At 42.8% G+C, this 21,520-nt stretch overlaps 2 protein-coding genes across 3 annotated transcripts; both read right to left on the reverse strand.

The window, feature by feature from the left end:
- Window positions 1-2,073: 2,073 nt before the first annotated feature.
- On the reverse strand, window positions 2,074-10,074 carry vmn2r1 (vomeronasal 2, receptor 1). The gene is made up of 15 exons (XM_027280313.1): window positions 10,026-10,074; window positions 7,371-7,527; window positions 6,546-6,837; window positions 6,201-6,443; window positions 5,918-6,109; window positions 5,680-5,805; window positions 5,306-5,490; window positions 4,755-4,875; window positions 4,445-4,672; window positions 4,206-4,329; window positions 3,888-4,048; window positions 3,607-3,802; window positions 3,217-3,455; window positions 2,940-3,139; window positions 2,074-2,844 (listed from the first exon to the last, which is right to left on the reverse strand). Exons 1-15 carry the CDS (start codon window positions 10,072-10,074, stop codon window positions 2,523-2,525), a joined length of 2,835 nt encoding a protein of 944 aa, XP_027136114.1. The 3' UTR covers window positions 2,074-2,522.
- gmps (guanine monophosphate synthase) lies at window positions 9,409-21,200 on the reverse strand. Of its 2 annotated transcripts, none has more exons than XM_010737347.3 (16): window positions 20,952-21,200; window positions 19,344-19,516; window positions 19,140-19,254; window positions 18,673-18,770; window positions 17,819-17,922; window positions 17,422-17,615; window positions 16,528-16,693; window positions 16,220-16,371; window positions 15,884-16,057; window positions 15,067-15,172; window positions 14,738-14,853; window positions 13,693-13,818; window positions 12,521-12,636; window positions 12,306-12,436; window positions 11,568-11,740; window positions 9,409-11,443 (listed from the first exon to the last, which is right to left on the reverse strand). In XM_010737347.3, exons 1-16 carry the CDS (start codon window positions 20,976-20,978, stop codon window positions 11,342-11,344), a joined length of 2,073 nt encoding a protein of 690 aa, XP_010735649.1. In that variant the 5' UTR covers window positions 20,979-21,200; the 3' UTR covers window positions 9,409-11,341. The 2 variants fall into 2 exon arrangements, with proteins under 2 accessions (XP_010735649.1, XP_010735648.2); XM_010737346.3 differs by lacking the exon at window positions 20,952-21,200 and adding an exon at window positions 20,234-20,539.
- Window positions 21,201-21,520: the final 320 nt, after the last annotated feature.

The following is a 21,520-nucleotide window of genomic DNA, read 5'->3' on the forward strand; positions in this document are numbered from 1 at the left end:
TGAGACTACCTCTTTGGCTCATTTGGATTGTGTCACACTCACTTAGCTCTTTATCACATGAGAAAGAGAAATGAAAGACACAAAGACCTTCAAGGCAAATAATGTGGATAAGAACTTCTCGAAATGAATCACAAAAGTGGTCCAGAAGCTTAAACTGTGCTGATGAGGGAGAGGGAATAGTTAGGCCTCCGTTGTCTTATTTAAAGCAGACACTACGCTGCATACAGTATGAACCTGCATCAGAAAGAAAGAAATGAAGATATCAAAACACGGAAAAGTAGAGGATACACTGTAAACAGAGCCTGCTGACTTCATAAAGTGATGAAGTGTAAACAGAAAATAACTCCTGCAAGTTAACGCATGGGTGCACACCCTCACACACATGCAAAATAAAGTGTACACACACATATACACATACAGTACATGCAGTGCTGCACGTGCACACATTTTAATCTTGATTTAGCACTGCTGTTACTGTCCACTCCTGTCAGCTGACAATAAATTATAAACACATTCCTTCACCGCTCTGTCACTGGCAGAATTTATTACCGTCCACAATGACAGCTTTGGTTGGACACAGTTCACAGCTTCACAGACTCCTGGAAAGGCACGTGTTCATGAGCGAGAGCACAAACACTTAACTGTATGCACATTAAACCGACGGGTAGACAAAAAGCGTCCTCAAACACACACACACACACATGGATAATAAGGTCAGCGACCCACTGATGGGAAAAAAAAAAACAGAAAATGATGAAATAGTATGCTTGATTCATGACACAACATAAAATATTGCTTCACTGACTTTTGTAAAATGAGGTTAACAAAGCTTACTATGATTTATCACACAGTCAACACGCCCACACACAATAATATCACAAGTCTCTCCGCTTTGTTCCTGCTCAATAAACTCCTGTTTTTTAACTGTTGTACTGTATGTTCTTCCTCTCATCTTGTCATCTTTTTAACACTAAGTCATCCATCACATGTATTTTAGCATAATTAATTACTCTTCAACTGAGAAGTCGTCTTATTTAAAAGAAAATTTCACGGAGCATCATATTTCCTAAACTGCTCATAACTCACTGAAGAAGGATCTGAATATCAAAAGACTTAAAAAACAATAAATAATAAAATATAATATATAAATGTCATTTTATTTCCTCCTTATTTCCTAAAATATATATATTTTTCTTTGGTGTATCACCATCTTCTACAGACATAGCAACCACAGTGTTTATTCCCACAACAACCTCCTCCAGCTCCCTCTGCTGGATTACTCGGGCTGCCTGATGCATCTCTGTCTGCATCTCATCCCTGTTTGGGCTCACCCCCGGGTCCACCATGGACATCCTTTTCAACCTGAAGAGGAGCAGCAGCTTGACTCTGAGCTCCTCTTGTGTTGCTGACCTGCAGATAACGTCCTGGAAAATGAAGCCAGCCAGTTTAAACAAAAATGTAACTGCAACTCGCCTACTTGCCTCCAAGTTAGGCCTGTCTCCTAGTTAATAGAACAAATGACATTGAAAAACGAGGTTTATAATGGAAAACTGAAATACTGAATCTAATGGAAGGATTAAAGAATTGAAATACAAATGTATTTATGATTTAAACAAATATATTGCTGAACCAAAATCCAATATTGTTATTTTCCTATTCATTAAAAACAGATTGCTGAGACTGGAAACAGCATTAATAATACCACTGAGATTAAACAACAGCAGTTGTTGTTTCAGGGACTGAAAAACACTAAAAGGCTAACGCTTAGATAACTACAAAGACAGGTGATACTATAGCTATCTCTGTGTTTATCATTATAAACACCCCTTGCAGTTATATTGCAGCTAAGATATAATATCATTTTTGCAAAATGTTAAAGTAAAAAGTATTCAAATAAAAAAAACACATTACCTACTGTGGCTCTAACAAGAAAAACACACATTATAGTGACTAAAAATAATATTTATTGTATTGTTAGGAAATGTATTACACTAACATTTCCAGAGACATTTAGTACATTGATTGAAGTAAAAGAAATTAAAACATTTTGTACAAATATTTTGATAGGAACCACATCAGCTAAATGCTCGTAATTGTAAAAATGATCAGATATGTTTGTTTCATTTGCAACTAGGAGTACAGCGGTATAATATCTGAGGTAAACGTTGACTTAATTTCAATTTCACTACCACAACTGAAGCAGCTTTGACAGTAAGAGTCTGAACTTGCTGAATGGTTTTGAAAGTGAGATTTTTTGAGATGTTTAGGTGAGGTAGCAGCTGTCTTTCCTCATGGACAATGCTTGTTGAAATGAATGTGAGGGTACAACTGACTCCAGTCAGTTTAAATTAAAATATTTTGTCTATTAATTACAGACCAACCATGATCACTGTAAGATATGTGGGAATTACAAGAGTGGGGACCCAAATCAGTGGGACTGGATGCTCAGTAAAGCCGTGGCACATCTACATTCTTTTACGACTTCAGTATTGTGGCTCAGTTTAGTTCTTAGCAGCACCCCACTAATCATCAATAGGAGTGGATGCAGTTGTAGCAGTGACCTCAGTAGCAGTTGTAGCGAGTGAGGCTGAGGTTCCAGTTGAGGTCCCGTCGCGAGGTTTGACACGAGGCCTCATCAGCTCCTCTTTGTTGCGTTCCGGTTTGACCAAGAGAACGTAACACTTGGGCAGGAAGATGCAGGTCAGCAGGCCAAAGCTGGAAGCCAGGATGGCAAAAATCTGGACAGCAACCATGAACTTGCCACGTGTGCTGAGGTAAGCCGGGACAAAGGAGATCCAAACGATGAAGAAGACCAACATGCCGAAGGTCATACTCTTCCCCTCACTGGAAGGCAGAGTGAGAAACATGCATGAGGCCTCTAGAGGTGAGAATTAACTGCTACACTAAATGTTCCTTTTGAAACCTTGTGTGTTTCCTACCTGACGTGGTCTTCCAGTTTACGGGCAATGAAGGCAAATATGAAGGCAATCAGAGCCAGCAGGATGTCATAGGCGAAGATACAACAGATGAAGACCACAGAGCCTTCATCACATTCGAGTATGATCTTTATATTCTGGGCAGAGGTGTTTTTAAACGCGTGAGGAGGCAGCACTATGAGCCACACTGTGCACGCTATAGCCTGTGTAGAAAAATTTAAATATCAGGAATATTATAGAGTTCAGAGTAAGGCATGAAGTTTCTTTTCAGTGTATTTACCTGTATTAATGTTGCCACGGCAGCCATCGCCCTCTGGTGGGCAAAAGTGAGACGATCAACTTCAGGATTCGCACTGGTATTGACATCATTAATGTTATTTGTGTTGGTTACAATGACATCAGGACTGCCGCTGTTGGCTGCTGCTTCAGCTGCGGCCTTTGCAGCTTTGGCAGCTGCTTTGCTTCGGGCACGGGCCGCTTTCAGAGCCTGAGCTCTCAGCATCAACACTGCTGCCTTACCTGAAGTACAGACACGTGTAAAAATAGTTCATGATTTTGAGAAAAGGGTACATTAATTTCTAGCCAGAACTACAAAACCCCACAGATAGCACAGTAATAGGCTGTGAGTTAATGCATAGTTGGTGACAACAGCACAGTAAAGTGTACCCACCCATGATAGAGGAAAGGCAGAGAGCAAAACCCAGAGCCAGGGCCACTTGACTGGTCATGCAGCTCCAGTTCTGTGGCTCTCCGAGGAAGACGATGGAGCAGAGGAAGGTCACCACCAGTGAGAAGAGCAGCGAGAAACTCAACAGAGCATCGTTGGCTTTCACCAGAGGAGTGCCGATGTTCATAATAAACACCACCTGGAAAAAGAAGTGAACAGAACAGTGAAACACCACATTTGACCTGTTAGCTCCAGGACTTGTGTTTTTCTGGTGTGAGTCTCACCGCGACAGCAATGGTGACTAAAGCACCGAAGGCCGAGATGACAATGAGAGTGATACCCAGGGGCTCTCCAAAGGCTAGGAACTCGATGATTTTTGGCACACAGGCATCATGAGCCTCATTGGACCAGTCGTCTTCACTGCATAGGATGCATTCACGAGCATCTGTCAGGAAAGGGAAGGAGACCATGAAAACAGATACCACTATGCCACAGCTTAATGAATTTTATTATTATTCAGGTTTTTATTTCAGTAAAAGTTCAGACCTTTCAGGAAGATATCATCGTGTTTATAAGTTTCAATTTGAGAGCTGTATACTGACTGGTTGTGTTGCTGATCTCTCCGTCAGCACATGGGATACAGTCAAAGCAGCAAACTGGCTCGCCCTGCCGGATTCCCTTCCTGGTGCCTGGCTGACAGTTCTCACTGCACACTGACCGAGGAGGCTGCAACAAAAACAAACACTGATTTACAGATACATGCGTGCATGTGCCAGAATAACGGGTAAACTAGGAATCATAATCTGTGTGTGGATCATGGCTGTCTAAATCAATATGATACCTCCAACACTTCATTGTTCCACACAATGGAGTCATTTTTTATGGTCATCCTGTCTTCTGGCGCTGCTGTGCCGTTGTACTGGCCCACACTGATGTAGGATATCTCCCCGTTACTGTCGAACTGCCAGTTAATGATTTCGTAGAAACCTTCTACATCCCCGTCTTCAAAGTAGATCTCTTCGTCTGTGTGTGGCACTTTGAAACGCACGTTCTTCAGGTAGTACATCAGCTGAGGAAGACAGCCACACCTGATTTACACACATGCCTATAAAAACATTGCACTCACACAAACACACAAACACACAGCTTACCTGCCATGGCTCAAAGTTGGTGATGTCAGCACAGTCTTTCCCATTAAATGGCCCCTTCCCCTCTACACAGTGCTCCATGTTGTGCAAGGCATGGGCCACAGCGTACACGGCTTTGTACACACTGTAAGGAGACAACATCATCATCATCATTATATTCATCATAAACAATCACACCTTCATTCAAATATCTATCGGTTTGACTTCATCATTAAGGTTAGTTCACCTAAATCACACGTCGTGGCACTTCAAGCAACACAAGATTCTCATTAGTCTGGAGCTACTCTCTATCAAAGAAATAGTCCCTCTGAAAACAGTTCATTGTGGATCATACACATCGTCAATATCAAATACATAAAAATAGAGCGGCAGCAGGCAAAATGTCAGCACGTAAAACCAAAACTATCTTCATGACACTTGGAGCGGTGCTATGCTCTTAGTGGTGGGGGCGATGGGGCAAATTCCAGTAGCATAAACATAATCGTGTTGCTGAAGTGACTTTAGTAGAATCAGTCATACTTAGTTCAGTAGCAACACGAGTTGTGAGAACTGACCTGTATGTGATCCGTAACTGAGAGACATCAGTGTAGGTGTTACTGAGCCGTGCCAGATCCTCCTTCCCTGTACACAGCCCATCAGGGAGCGCCCTCTTCGCCTTGGACAATGTGCCATTAACCTCCTTGGCCCTCTGGTCCATCTGCCACAGAGCTTTGTTGTAGTGCAACGTGCAGTTAAACAACTATAGGACAAAAACAAGGTCACAAACTTTACTTTCTCTGGATTCGTGTGACTTTTAACGTTGCCAATGAATGTTTGTCTTCTTAGGTTCAGACCATGTGACTACTAGCTGTGTATTGCATGTGGCTAAAATATATATTTGTGGAGAGGGATCAATCGTCACTCTGGTTAGTAAGCTTAATAAACACACCGTTTCCCAGAATTCCTCAGTGAGCGGGTTAGCAAAGGGGTCCAGATCCAGGAGATGTTGCTCAAGACCAGGGATGGTAGCCCTCTTTATCCCAAAGCCCAGAGTACCACCTAACAACGACCTCACCTAGATAAAAACATGCACATTATCAACTTCAGCTCACATTGTGATTCACATTTATTTGTTCAGGCTGGTTAGAGCCTCTGAAACATCTGGAACTGTAATTTCGGTCACTCACCCCAGGCTGCATGATCAGAGCGGAGGTGACCCAGGCCTCGCTGGCGATCCAGGTGCGGTTGGTCACGTTGTGCCTGATGAGCTCAGTGATGAGAGGACTGAGGTCCACGTCTGATGAGAAGACCACGATGATCTTGGCCGTGGCCTCAGCTACAGTTTGAACAATACGCTGGATGTCCTCTGGGGAACTCACCTTAAGTTTGTGAAACAAAGGAATGGATTTGTAACACATCTCTAGAAAAGACAGACATGGCATCATGCCACTGGATAGCTCAGCTGATTACCTTGGGCAGAGTCTCAGAGAAGGAGATGCAGACACCAGCTTCCTCTACCTGCTCCTTAAAGTCTTTGATGCCATACTTGCCGTAATCATCGTCGGCAGCTATGGTGCCCACCCAAGTCCAGCCAAAGTGTAGCACCAGCTTGGCAATAGCTGTAGACTGGTGCTTGTCATTGGGAATGGTCCGCAGGAAGGTGGGGAACTGAAACTTACTCTCCAGGGCGGAGCAGCTTGAAAAATAGCTGACCTAAAGATGACGGAGGAGAGCAGACGCACAAAGGTTTCTTGTCTAGGTCTGTTCATTTCGTCTTGCTTTCATCTACCTTCATGTAACCCACCACCGACCTACCTGTGGGAAGTGATAGAGACCAAGTATCCTAGCGGTGGCAATGGACAAGTCAGAACCCCCAGCGCCCACCAGAGCAGCCAGAGGCGCCCCACTCCCACAGCGGTAGTTGGGTACAGCCTCGTCCTGACCCGTCAGATAGGTGAGGGTGCCCTCTACGGCCTTGGAGATGGTGAAGCAGGAGTCGTAGATGACGTAGCCCAGGTCTGTGTTAGGCAGCAGGTCTTTCCTTTCGTTTATTTCGTTGATGGCAAACAGCATGGTCTGGGTCCAACGGAAGGTACGGAAGTTAAACCTGAAGGATGATGGGAAAGTGATGAGCAGTAAACAAGCACTCATTAAACGTTTAAGACCTCAACACATGCTACAAAAGCTTGTGTTTGTGAATTTAAGATCCAAAAGAACATTCAGTGCACAATCAAAATACTTGATGACTGGAGGATACACATAGACTATTTTAGACTTTGTATGTTATTACCTAAATTAGCCACAAGAGGACTTGCTGGTTATTGTTGCACATTACACTGTAATGGTAATAATAATTGCTAAAGTGGCTAATTGGCCCCAGAGGTCCCGCCCTGCTCTTTCTTGATTTTTGTATTAAATCATGCGGTTAAGAGATCACAGAAGTACAATGTGTGTGGTTAAAACACTTATTTAAGTCAGTCACATAAAAATATTTTTCATTGAATGGCAAAAAATATGAAATAATCTAATTTAGGCATGTGAGATTATTTATAAATAATGTAATACATTCTAACAGTAACATAAGATAAAAGAGACTATGCCAACACAGTCACAGTGAAAAAAGACAGCAGGTCAACTCACCCCTCACACCCCGAGGAGACGGGGACCCTTGAAGTGTTTCCATCAGTGGAAGCAATACGCATGTGAACTGGAAACATCCCCCCAACAACAACCTTCTTCTTTACATCCTTGTAGCCGCTCAGGTTGAACTTGGCCTTAAGCTTGCACGTGGACTCTGCTGAAACAGACCCATAAAAGTAGCAAAGGGCACATAATCCAAGCAAAAAACGGCTGATTTCCATGCTACGTTGATGCAGAGGGGAGCCGGGAGAGCTCTTGGTGTGGCAGACAGCAACAGAAACAGCAGAAGTGTGACAGGTGTCTCATCTACTCTCAAGGGAGATGTGCCGCACAAGGTAACCTGAGAACTGATTCAACAGTACAGAAGTGTAGAGCAGGACACTGGATTACAGTGACATATTTATCTTTGTTCCATATGAAACAAAAATAGGGACTTTGTTCATTTTAGTAAATACCAAATTATTTTGACTTGATTAATGATTAATAATCTCGTCTCGTCTTCTCCCGCTTATCCGTTTAAGTCGGGTCACGGGGGCAGCAGCTTCAGCAAGGAGGCCCAGACTTCTCTCTGATGATGATGATTAATAATAAGTGTGGTTAAAAAGATGTTTCTGGATCATGGACCACCAAACATGCGCACAAACACACACTTCACTGTCAAATAAATTCAAAGAAACATCCCATCATTACGTTTAATCTCTCTCTTTCCTCCTGTAAATACAAATCAGTGTATGTGTCTGTACACGGGTCAACTGCAGAAAATAAAGTGCCACAGGCTAAGAGTTAATTGGCAGTTGCATGTGGCAACTTGTAGAGTCTTCACGCAACCTTACAGCTTAGCTACTGTTCCAAAACCATGCCTCGTCCCCTGAGTGTGGGTCTGTGCTGCGTTGATGGGTGACTGAACTTGTCTGCTCTTGTCTCTCAGTCAGCGGGGAGTAACCCACACCTGAACCCCGTCCGACGCTCAAAGGGACCTCTGCTGGGTAACAAGGCCCGACTGCAAACAAATAGGCACTAATTTCAACAATATGGCTGTTTACAGCAGTTGTGTGTCACTATTGTTACATGAAATGATACTAAAGGGAAGTCGTCACACAGAAAGCAGAAATGTAAAAAAAGGTGGATATTTAGATGTAGTTCTTGTGCAGCTGCGGATGATGAATGATTAACATCAGTGTGAGCGTGAGTGTGTGACTGAGCTCTTGTGATCCGTCTCAGGCACATGAGAGACGTTAAACTGATGCTGATGAGTTCTGCGAGAAATCAATTACAAAGACACTGCTGCATGCAGAAGGGGCACACAGTAAAATGGAAAAACAGGGCATTCTCCCAAAACTCTGTTAGATTTGTTTGTCTGTGTATTCAACTTTTTATATATATATAAAAATTGAATAGATTAGTTTATTTATTAGACCTAAACAAAACTGTTGTGATATAAGCTAGTAATTTGGGTTCTATTACAGTTGGTAGAAGACATTTCTCAAAACACACAAAGCTGCAGTGGAAGCAAGTTAAGTAATTTATTATTTTATTACTTCTTTTGGATGTGGACATTTCTACTTTCATTTTAATCTGCCCCAATGCCCAAGACAACAGAGTTAATCAAGTCTGAAATATCCATATTTAGGACATTAAGGTAGTTGGTGTGAGAGAAGAGGATGCAGAAGACAGGGTTAGATGAAGGCAACTGATTCGCTGTGGCGACCCCTGAAGGGAAAAGCCGAAAGGAGAAGGTATATTAGTGTATAGACTATATCTTAAAAAGTTAATTTAACTCATTAACTAGAGAGATTTAACATTTTATATAGTGATTTTAATTTCTTCATCTTCTGTATTTCGCAGCCTTAATATTTTTTTTAATTTATTATTATTTAGTGTAGCACAGTGTCAGGAGTATTTTCAAGTGTAATTTGTTTTTGCAATTACGTGGGCCTACACGCTCCAAAAATAACTGTCACAAACTAATAATGATAGCAAATGAAGTTTTGTGAAAGGTAAACAACTATGATGAGTAGCTCATTATACGGAGAGGTGAGGAGTTTCAACATGGAGATCTTTATTAAAGCTCAGTTTTCCATTGTACAAATGTCATCATAGTTGAAACTGCATGCAGTGGCTTGGTTTGAGGCACGTTACTAAGGAGAATGAGCATTGTTGAACAAAAATCAAATTAAAAAAACAAAAAACCCATCAGACATTAAATTGCATAACTTAATCTTATCGATATTGCAATTAAATCCAACTACAAAATTATATGTCCATTTACTATCAAGCTTTTGTTTTCTATGGAGACATATGTAACAGAAAAATACCCATGTATAAAAGAAACACTAATAGCAGTTAAAACCATTTTGCATTAGGAGTATTTTGCCACTAAAGTTTAAGGATTTAACAGAAGATGAGAGGCACAAAGACAAATTCTGGAGGCATGAGAACCACCTCATCTGGGTGAAATGTCTCTATAGGGGTACAATACACTTTTTAAAACTCAGTTAAACCTGAGCACTGTATTCACTGAGGTCTAAATGACAAGACTGGAAATTAGAGATTATGGTGTACTGAACGCTTCAAAGAACAGAAAAATGAAACTGTAATGCCTTTCTGAGACACAGTGAGCTTATGTTAGAGATGGCAAACAGACAGCACTCTTACCCTGACCTTTGACACTACAGAGCCACACACTTAACAAGGTGAAGTTCATGTTGGATTCTGTTATACTGATAAAGCACCATGGCTTTATGGGTGGAAAACAAGACAAAATGTGCAAAAATGTGCCCCTGCACAACAAAAAGAGCAGCCAAACAATGATGAAATGACAACAGCAATTTACACAATGTGGTTATAAACTCTACTGTACTTATAATTATGTTATTAGTTAGTCCTCTTGCCATGTTTATTCTTCATAAAAAGCATACATATTGCAGCATGAGGAGAAACAGTGTTATATCCTCCTTTCTGGAAAGTCCAGGTCGGGTCACACCAAAGAAATAAACAAAAACAATAGAACAGGCACATACAAAGTCACCCATCGTATTGGCCTCCCGCACAGCTGCACACTAGTCATCATACTGAAGCTAATCTTGGGTTGACTGCTGTCCGCGACGGGGTACAGCAACAAGTCAAGAGCTCTTGTCAACAAATGTAGCTTGGAGAAGATCGTCAGGAGCCCACAATGTTATATATCACCACAGCATATTCTACTTTTGGCAAAACAAAAAGCTTAAAAATTATTGATTGGTCACATAGGTCTGTCTGTTTGGTTTAACTTTGAACAGACGACCTTCTTCATAGCACAGTTTACAGGCAGAAAGTGAAAATGAACAAATAGAGAGGATAGTCTTAGGTTGAGAACATTCTGACCTACAACAGTTAGACAAAAACATCTGACAAAAAAAAAAGGCAGAAAACAATTGCTGAAGGTTTCCACACTCTCCTCCTGCTATTCTTTCTTTTCACGACACGACTGTTTGCTTGTTTTCATATTTAGCTCATCCCACGAATGCAACCTGAGGCACATCAAAAGTCCACTTTCTGAACTTTCACAGCTTCTCGCTGCTCGCCTTTAATGGTTGATCTCACAAAAAGGAAGCAGCAATTTACCTTTTCATCATAGGGAGGAAATACACTGGATCAAAAAATGACAATATATTATCAATAACCAACATTAATCAATCCCTATCGCCAAAAATATTAAGACCAGGGAGGAGTGGTGGGGGAGAGCAGAGTAGTAGCGCCTCACGTGTGCGCCCGTCACAGTACGGTCTGCCCTCCATGGGAATGTTGAAGAGAGGGGGTGGAGGTAAAGGACGGAGGGAGGGAGAGGGCAGAGGGGGTAGGTGAGGAAAAGAGGGAGGGAGAAAGGAGGACAGAAAGGGAGAGGAGTTCACCAGCCCTCTCTGATGTCTGCTGAGCGTGTTTGTGCATTGTGTGTGAGTGTGTGTCCTGTCGGTATGACGTCGTGTTGCGTTTTATTCCCACTCTGTGGTGCCAGGTGGTTTGGAGGTCAGATCATACATGACTCTGGAGATGCCTGGGATCTTCTTGATCTCATTCACCATCTTCAGCACCACCTGAGGAAACGGACAAGACAAAAAAACTCTTAAAACTGAGACGCTCCTGAACACAACGGTAAGATAATGTCACAAAGTCTAGCCAACGACTGAGGCAGAGTTGAGAGGCTGAATCATGGCGTACCTCTTCTGGGATATGGTTGCCCGGCATGGCGGGGATGCCTGTCATGAAATCGCTGGTGATGAAGGTGCGGACCACCACAGAGCGCCGGCAGGATGGTTGCTTTTGCAGTGGGTCACGGTCAAAGTGCAGGGGGGTCAGGATGACCGGCATCTGGCTGATCTTACCGGAATAGCCTGAAAGAGAAAGAAACAAGTTTTTATTAATGCTATAAACAAAAAAAACATTTTTAATTTATTACGTGTATCTGTATGGTGGATTGAGGTGAAATATCAAGTTTGTCACCTTTGTTCATTTGATAACACCATTACCTCAAAGATAGATGCCAATACCCTGGAAATAATATCTCATATCTGTCCTAATGACAGGCCATGTTACCTTATACGGACTACTTAGATGATCTTAAATGTGGAAGAACGATCTTCAAATTCACCTTTTTAAATCCCATCTTAAAAAGTGAAACCACAGCCATGAGCAGGAAAGTACAGACATTACAAAAGACAACTCCTCTCAGTGGAGAAGACTGAACATTTCACAAACAGACGTGTGGTTTGCCTCTGGGGTGACGGTAAATTCCCCATGTGGATGCAAGTACGCACACACAGTACACCATTCTGGTTATGTGTCCCGCCTGTTGCTCACACATACTCGTCAAATATAAATCCTCCCCAATAATCCGTAACACTTCAATACATAAGGCTAATTTAAAATGTCTAAAAATCACCACACATACACACTTACCAGACTCTCTAAGGATAGCGTGAGCTACAAAGTCAGCCTGTCTGAGCGTGCTCAGAACGCCTGTGGTCAGGAAGGTTGGGGTAATGTCTGTTGGCGGCTCTTTCACGTGGGACCCGAACACATACACAACTCTGGAAAAAAAGGAGAGTGTGTATGAGTAGATGAATAAACGGGTGTTTCTGTATGTCCTAATGGGGCATAGATTTGTGTCTTACCTATTGATGCTATGGCACATGCGAGGGATGAGTCTGGCCAGGAACATGAGAGACTCCCAGTGTGGAGATTCTTTACTTGTGACACCGCACACGTAACTGTAGGACCGGCAATCACCCTGAGGCACAGACATCATCAAGTACTTTTTAGAGCAATTCACAAATTAGGCTTCAGGTGAAGGAACAAAGAAAAACATAACAAGAAAAAACATTTTGTCCTTCGTGTTAAACAAACAGTCTCTGCATAATTGGGCTCTTTTCTCAGCCAACAAATTCCCCTTGCAATAAAAGCTGCCTGTGCTTGTCTACCGCCTCCTGTCTGCCCCACAGTTTGAGGTTTAGGGTAAATTTAAAACTCTAGCTTCAAAACAGGAAGTAATAGGACACACCTACACACACAGTCGCTGGCTGGCTGACTGCAATGATCTGGAGAGGAAAGTACTCACAACTGTCCCTTCTCTCCAGGCAACATTGACAATATAAACGACTGGAAAGTGATGTTTTGTTTCCATATTTAAATATTTCTACATGAGCACACCCTTTGGATGTGTCAGAGACCTAACATGTGACTTATGCCACAATAAGTACAACGGATCTTTTCCTTGGCTAGACAGAGATGGAGTCAAAAAGTAAAGAACTGTGAAGCTTTGTGTGGGTGGGCACGTCTTGTGGTTAACCACTAAATTATAGTGGTAGCACAGTGAGACACAGCAAAAGAGAGAGACTCTGTTTCAAGCTTCCCCCGCTTCTGGACATTCAGCAGCGGTCCTAAACACATCTGAATCCTCCACATATGTGTATATCCAACGGTTCCTAAACAAACAAGTGAGCTATGTTTGGACTGACCTACAAAACGACCCCTAAAAATTGGACTTAGGCTTTTAAGTAAAACTCATTTGACAGCATTTGAGCTGTACAACACAGGAGGCTGATATATAGATAGTAGAAAAGTGTGAACCTTAAAATAGACTTAAAGACTTTAATAAAATAAAGAACAGAAACTGGGGGAAAAGTTTGATCAAAACATTACAACCAACAATTTTGAGGTTTATCTGAATGGCTGCAGTTTTTTTTTAATTATTTTATTATTATAAAAGATTACATGGATTTGATTTAGCTGGACATTGAACAGACAACACAACTGTGCGACTGGGTTTTTTGAGCAGCTGGATTACCTGGACGCCGACAGTTTTAATGGGCAGCAGGAAGGCATTGAGTGAATGAAGGCTGGTGATCTGCATGAGCTTCTCTTCCTCCTCGTCTGATATGCACGACTTGACTCTCTGAAGCAAGGCGTGAGGCTGGAGAGGAGAGACACAGACTTTTAAAAGATAGTCAAAGGGACAGAAACCACAGAGCTTCACGGACAAAGCTCAGGCTATGTTGGGACTACTTTTTACTCTGCGTCAAAATACCTTCGGAATAAGCCAAATCAAAGAACCACATCCCCTATGTCAAAGTAGAAATCAACTCTGAATGTCAATAATTTATCTAATGAAATGTTTTTCTGCCTCTTATGGCAGATCACTTAGTGAACAGTCCAACAACTACACAACCAGCAACAAACACAAAATCTTATGTTTCATTTCTGGTCTTCTTTCAGCCAATACGTGGTATGACTTGCAGCATGACCAGCAAGTCTTTAACTTTAAATCACCAGAATCATTTGGCTTCTGGAGCAATGTGCCCAACCAGCCAGTAGAGGTAGACATAATTAACTCCGTTATTAACCAATCAGGACAGACACAGATGTCTTCTCATCTGGTGTGTGGACAGAGCTTTCACTGAGCTGTTTGTTTGGTTATAAACGGCTGCTACTGATAACTGAAAATGTAAGGAAAAATGCAGACGGTCGATCAGTTCACAGTAATGAATTAGTCTACAAACTGTTTGTTCATGCTCTTACAGCATTTTGATGACCATCTCATCTTGCCCAAACGGACTTGAGGATTTGAGTTGGCATACTTTTTAGGTTTCTGAAGAATACAGAAGCTCAACATGTAACACACTAATAGTGAGTTGGCTGGTTCACATAGTACCAATTCTCTCAGTCCTGTATCTGTCTTTGATTTGACATCAGGGTATTTACAGAGGCAGCACTCACTCAGTGGGGTGTTTTCAATATGCAGTGATTAAATTAGTGCTCAAAAATGTGCACACTTTACTGGAAACACTGACTGGTGTATTTGTTTAAACTGTTGAAAGCTTGTTTGTTCTGACCTTTTTGACGCTTGCGGAGAAGTCTGTGATGATTTTGAGGATGTTGTTTGTTTCAGCAAAGTCCTTACAGATGTATGGCTCCTCTGCACAAATCACTCGGATGGACAAACCAGGACCTGAAGGGCAAAAGAAGGTGAGAGCAGAGAAGATGCACTTTTAGGAAATTTCATCAAGTATAGGAGTGATGATGAAAAAGTAAAAGGTTACACGGGGGAAAGAGACAAATCAAGAAAGGAGACAACGGCAGTAGGAGAACATACCTGAGTAATGTATTAATACAAATCACTTTTGTCAGAGCAGTAATATCATACACGTGTTTGTGTACTTGCCAGGGAAAGGGTGTCGGGAGACAATCTCCTCTGGCAGGCCCAGCTCTCTCCCGAGCGCTCTGACTTCATCTTTATGGAAATCTTTCAGTGGTTCGATTACTTTACCCTGCAGGATGACAAAGGAGTGGGATCAGCATTGCATCAGTGAGAGATATCCGTAGTTGTGCATTCGTATAAAAAGTGCTGAGCAAAACAACAGAAACACCAAATAATATATGAGCGCTAAAACACCTAATAGGAAGGCAAGTGAATATTTCTGTGCTCCTTCGAGTGTTGAAGAAGGAGAACCTGTTTGGGAGATGAAGGATGATGCAGAAATAAATTCAATAAAATAAATGCTGTTTTGGTGTCTGCAGTCCTTCGTGTTTATGAAACATGAGATCAACGGAAGTGTGTTTTAAATGAGTCCAGGGTCCTGGACAGAGTCCTCTGCTTTCATGCCTTTTATCATCTCTGCTCTAAACTGCAGTTTTTTTTTGTTTTTTTTTTTACACAGACTTATGGTTTTCAGCAGAAGTTTAAGTCCTTTAAAGCATCATGAGATACACGACAGCACAGCTTGTCTGTGCAGCTGCAGTATCAATCTGTTTGTCTCGTGCAGACTGCTAAAAAACGATTTTGTATCAGAGGCAAATCCTCTCCTGTTTTACCTTTTCTAGATACTTCAGGGTCAGCTTAAAAACAAATGCATACTATGGTGTTTAATGCTGTTTTCTAATGTTAACATGCCATTCTAAGCATATTATGAAGTATGTCGTGAGTATAAGATTCTGCCATTTTGGTGCGTGTGTGTGTGGTTATGCACACTGTGAAGTACCTCATCTCTGAGTTTGCGGATGAGCTCTGTGTCGTTGTGATGCGTTTTGATGACCTCTGCCTTGCCGCTGGCAAGATGAGAGGCGCTCTCAATGAGATCGGGCCGCAGGGTACCCTGGGCGAGGAAAACCTCCTCTGGCTTCAGATTCATCTCCCCAATCACTTCGTTTGCCACCTGTGAAGCAGCACAATTCACAAAGTCGGACATCACGATGAACTGGTGAATTAAAAACTGGTGGCTTTGCGCTGTAACAAGGTTGTAGGGCTGACAAGCTGACAGACTCAAATACAAATCTGAGCTCTTCACACTAAGAATTGTTTCAAAACTAGTACTCACTTTGACAAATGTGTCTCCAATGATTTTCCTCTTCTCTTCTGGGTTGGTAGTCATATTCAGAGTCTTGCTGATGCGTTTTCGTGGCGTCCTGTCCTCCTCAGAGATGGGGAGGGTTGTCGTTCCGTTGTAGAAGGTGTGAGCTGCATTTACCACTAGATAGAGCAACATTTTATAAAAGCAGAACACAAAACTGGGTTAGGAGCAACACAGGAACGTTCAAAGACAAAATAAATATAAAATCTTCAGTATTATGTCATTTAGTCTATAAAATGCTTCTTCATTTAGACCACCACGGCCTTTGTCCCTACCTTTGAGCTTGATGCCCAGCTTGGTTAGGGCCTCCTCCACACTCTGACTCTCTCTCTTCCTCATGAAGCCGTTGTCAATGTGAACTGCTATCACCTGATCCTGGTTAAGAGCTTTGTTGAGGAGAGCTGTGCAAACTGTGGAGTCCACCCCACCACTCAGCAGCACCTGAAGAAATGATCAATAAACGGTCAGATGGTGGAGTAGTGACATCTCCTCCTCTGCCTTGCTCTCTAATGAGCTGTATGTCTAATTTCTATTTATGTTATCCTCCCCATTATCATCATGCTGGACATATTTTTGGTGTTTTGCGTGCTGGCAGGATGTAAAATATTAGGCATATGATAGCAACAGCCTTGACACTTCTTTGCTTATAATTGGCTGACTACCAACTCCTGGGACTCACACACACAAAATGCCACATTGGCAGAGCAGGAACAAGCTTCGACAGAGCATACTCACAAACAACGAACGATGCATCCCTCAGACTGCAGCTGAGGAACAAGAAACAGAGTGCGCGCGTATTTCTTTAAATATAAAGTGTGTGCTTTGAGCCGGTTTCCTACACTCATTTATCGCCTTCATATCCCCCGGGGATGAAGCCTAGTTTGAAGTCGCTCAGGGAGTTGACTACCTCTTTTCAGATAAAACAGGGCTTAATTTGAGAGTTTAATTGGTTCTACTTAACTTCCCACCACTGCTGCTGCTGTCACTACTTGACCAGCAGCTACAACACTTCACACTCACAAGCAGCCCGGCTTTAGGATTGATCACATTATCTAGTAGGTTAAAAATATTCTGAGAAAAAAATAAAATAATAAAGAAGACATTTCTCTACCCTATGAACAGTTTGAATGCCAATAAAAACACACGAAACTTTGTACAGTTGCTCTCACCAACACTTTAGACTTGTCTACTTTTTCTCTGATCTCATCGATGCAGGACTGTTGGCGGTTCTGTACGGTGAAGTTACTCGTGCATCCTGCGATCTCGAACAGGAAGGTGCGCAGCATCTCCATGCCTCTCTCCGTCAAGTCGACTTCGGGGTGAAACTGCGTCCCATACAGCTTCTTCTGTTCGTTAGCAATCCCTGGTGGAGGAAATGTGTTATGAGGGATACATTCAAAGCAAAACTAGTACAGATTAAACATTCTGCTGAGAGGCTATGGCAGATTCAAACACACACACATGCAGTCTGAGGGTGATTTTTAGGACTGGAACACAAGTCAATGACAACAATCTAATTTTAGATTGTGTTAATCAAAGTCACAGCCTTTTCCTAGTGCTGCTCACCCGCAATGATGTTCCCTGATTGGGCCACCACTTTAAAGCCATCAGCCACTTTGTCCACACTATCTCCATGGGTCAGCAGGACCAGCTCTTCCTTCTGAAGGCCTCTGATAAGACAAACACACACACACACACACACACTAATGTCAGAGGAAGATGTGTGGCATTAACAATGACATTTGCATATTACAGTAATATGTGTAGGCCCTGATTTCGCTCTGTGCGTGCGAGTTAAGTGGGGGAGGCAGACAGTAATAAAAGACTGCAGCCATCTATTTTAGACTCTGCAGTATTTGTGTAACAACCAGGGGAAATATGTGACAGCTGGAATGCCCCTGCAGTTTATGTAGTAAACATGGCACTGGGACAAACTCGTTGAGCAGCAGTTGTAACAATATTGAGCTTTTCAGTCACTGACACAGAACGCCGTCAAAATGTCTTACAAAGCATAAATGAGCTCGATTCTACAGTGTTTCACTGTGGCTTTTCAAGAGATACGGGACGTTCAATTTACAGGCTTTGTTTTCCAGAAGTTAATTGCAAGATACAGTGTGGCTGCAAGAACCCTGTGACCCTCTCCTGCATCTGTGTGCACAGGCAAACACTGGCTGCTGCTGGACAGTAAAAAAAACTGCTCTATTCATCACTGTGGTGATACAGTCTTCTAATGTTTTGTCCCCATCTGCTCAAGTTTCTACTTCGTCTGTCAGCTTCTCTGGGCAAATATTTCTGATTGTAAAGTTAAGAATGTGTGAAGACATGAAGACAATGTGAACTTGTGTTTATAAAAGAGGCAAACGTATAATACAACACATAAAAGAAGACATGCTTTTGATCCACTTGAGCAACCGTATTACCTGAAGAGAGAGCAAGTATTGTCCAGTCCAATACTGAACACTCCATCTTCCCTTACACTCTTTTTGTGTACTGTGCCGCCAAAAACTTTATTCATCATCTGTAACACAAACACACACACAGCAGAGTTAACGTTTGAACACAGAGATGACATTTTCCTGCTACAACTGCCAGCTATTTTAAAGAAATGTGCCAGAAAATGTATGGCTTCTGGTTTTAATTTCCAGGCTAGCTGGAAAAAAAGAGCAATTAATGCTCTTATCTCCTTCAGCTAGTGTCAAAGTGCCCTTGAAGAAAGTAGTGAAGTCCCAGCTGGCCCAGGAGAGCCCGGAGTTGAGGGATAATAACGTGTAGCTACTCTGAGTGAATGTGTTTCCTTGAATAAAGGCCTTGTGGAGGAAGGATGGTCTCACTAACCCCTTTGAAAGCCTCCCATCACATAACTGTGTGTATGCATGTGCATAGATACCTGCATCCCATAGCAAATCCCAAGGACAGGCTTTCCTATAGTGAATATGGCAGGGTCGAACCAGGGGGCATCTTCCGCATACACAGAGGCTGGACCTCCTGAAATGATGATTGCCCTAAGCAGGAAAAGAGAGAGCCGAGACATGTTAGAGTGGATTGATAGAGTGGTGTAATGTCAATACAGTCAAATGCTTCTCATGCTCACCTGTAGCCCTGTTCCCTGATAGCAAAGGCCGGGGTCTCTAAAGGAAGGATCTCGGAGCGTACGCAGAGCTCTCGCACACGTCTGTCAATCACCTTTCCATACTGGGCCCCAGCATCCAGGATCGCCACCGCCCCCTCACATGATCCATTCTGCTCTGCGCTGCTGATCTCCAGCTGTGGACACAAACGTTCAGAGAAACACACGTCGTACTTACTGAAAGTGTCTTGAGCTGGCGTTTGTTGTTACGTGACAGGACTGTGACACAGAAATATCTTAATAGTGTCAACAGTTCGGATGAGAGTTTGTGTAAGGTAACTCCCAGACTCAACCGTCTGCTCCACCTCTGACCTCCCCGTGGAAAATGTGACTCAATAAGGGCTAACATAATTATGGACATGTGAGCAGTCACTCCTATGAAAACGTGCTGTGCATCAGTAGAATCACGTGAAACCCACAAGTTAGTCAAAGCTTATTAGTGAGGACCTTAATATAATTTGTGAAGGTTGTCAGAGTCTAGCACTCTACTCTGTTTCTCTTCAACGCGTCGGCACGACTCTTTATGTCTGGGTGTTTTGTTTTTTTACAAAACATACGCGCTGATCAAAGTTTGGGAAACTATAATTCAGTACAAGACAAGAAGCCAGATTGCCGATTAGCTCATTAATCCGCACAAACAGCAAAACTGTGTAGATGGGGAAACATGATCCCACGTGGTTAGAAGAAGCAGAAACACTTCCGCCATAGATGTTTCTAAAAACAAACTGAGCATGCCGTCACCTCTGATGTGTTTATCTTTAATAAAATAAAATAAAAACTACACTGGCTGAATTAACAGCAACTCGAGCGGCTCAAGACAAATACTGAGCAGCTTTTTTTACGGCAAACTTTACCCGATCAGCCTCCGGCGGAGCTGCAGTGACTCGGGTTGTCAGACCGGTGACCGCAGGTCGGCTCATACTAGCTCCGTGACGACGTTAGCTTCAAGTGTGTGACAGGCAGGCGTAGGAAATAAAAGCAAGTCAGCCTCCGAGCTCAATGTCACTTGACAAAATAAACGCCGGAGCAGTCTCAATCTTAATAATTCCCGCTGTTGGTCCGGTTGCCCGGTTACGGCGAGCTAACACATTAACCCGCGAGGCACGCTAGCTCGGTATAAACAGCAGCTAGCGCGTTAGCGGCGGTTGGCTAAGTTAGCGCGAGCTATGCTACAAAAAAAAAAAAAAAAAAAAACCCACGCGGTGTTTGAAGGCAAAGGGTCTTAGAGAGAGAGGAGGGGGACCACGTTCATGTGAGAAATATGACAGAGCTTTTCTTTATCATTAACATGTCCGAGGCTAGTTAGCAGCTACGAGCAACATGTTAATGTAATACTGCAACAGGCACACGACTCGCCGCTCCTCCGCGGAGCTGCTGCTGGTTACATGCTCTCTAACTCACCCCCCCACACACACATACACCTCCTTCCCCGAGGTACACACAGGCCGTAATTAACCGGGGCAAACTACACCAGCACCAGCACCAGCACCAGCAAACCGTGGGTCCTAACACGAAGTCAAACCTAGGCTAACAGAGTACCGGGAGGAGCGGCTGCTCTCCAGCTCCACTGACCTTGCTGTCTCCGTTGCACAGAGCCATGGAGGACTGCCGTGTTGTGGAATGAGCTCTCCCCTTCCTTCGCCTCGGTGTCCCCGGTCTCAGAGAGAGAGAGAGAGAGAGAGAGAGCTGCTGGTTAGCTCCTGGCTCAGCACGCCGACTACTGTTTCAAAAGCAGATTAGGTTGTTGGACTGAAGATGGGGCTGTCACAGTCTCTCTTCTCCTCTTCCGACTGGGGAATAACTTTCACAGACTAGAGGGGACAGACTAAATAAATGTGTCTGTGTTCAATGGGGTGGAGCGCGAAGTTAAATCCAAAAAAAAAAAGAGAGAGTGGCCCCCACAGGGGCCGGGCTTGGACAGCATAACATACTGTACACAGACATGCAAGAAGTAAATAGACACCTTTTAATTTGAATTTGAATGAAGGTGTCTGTTTACTTCTTGCACGTCTGTGTAAATAGGTATTGTGAGTTATTCTCACAGAGATGTCCTCTCTCATGATCTCTGTAATCAGGGATGTGCAGAGTAAAATGAGGGTTACATACTATTGTACGTGCTTAAATGATATTGGTGTTTGTCA

The sequence above is a fragment of the Larimichthys crocea genome, chromosome VII, assembly GCF_000972845.2.
Source record: "Larimichthys crocea isolate SSNF chromosome VII, L_crocea_2.0, whole genome shotgun sequence".
In the NCBI taxonomy this organism is placed as follows: Eukaryota; Metazoa; Chordata; class Actinopteri; family Sciaenidae; genus Larimichthys; species Larimichthys crocea.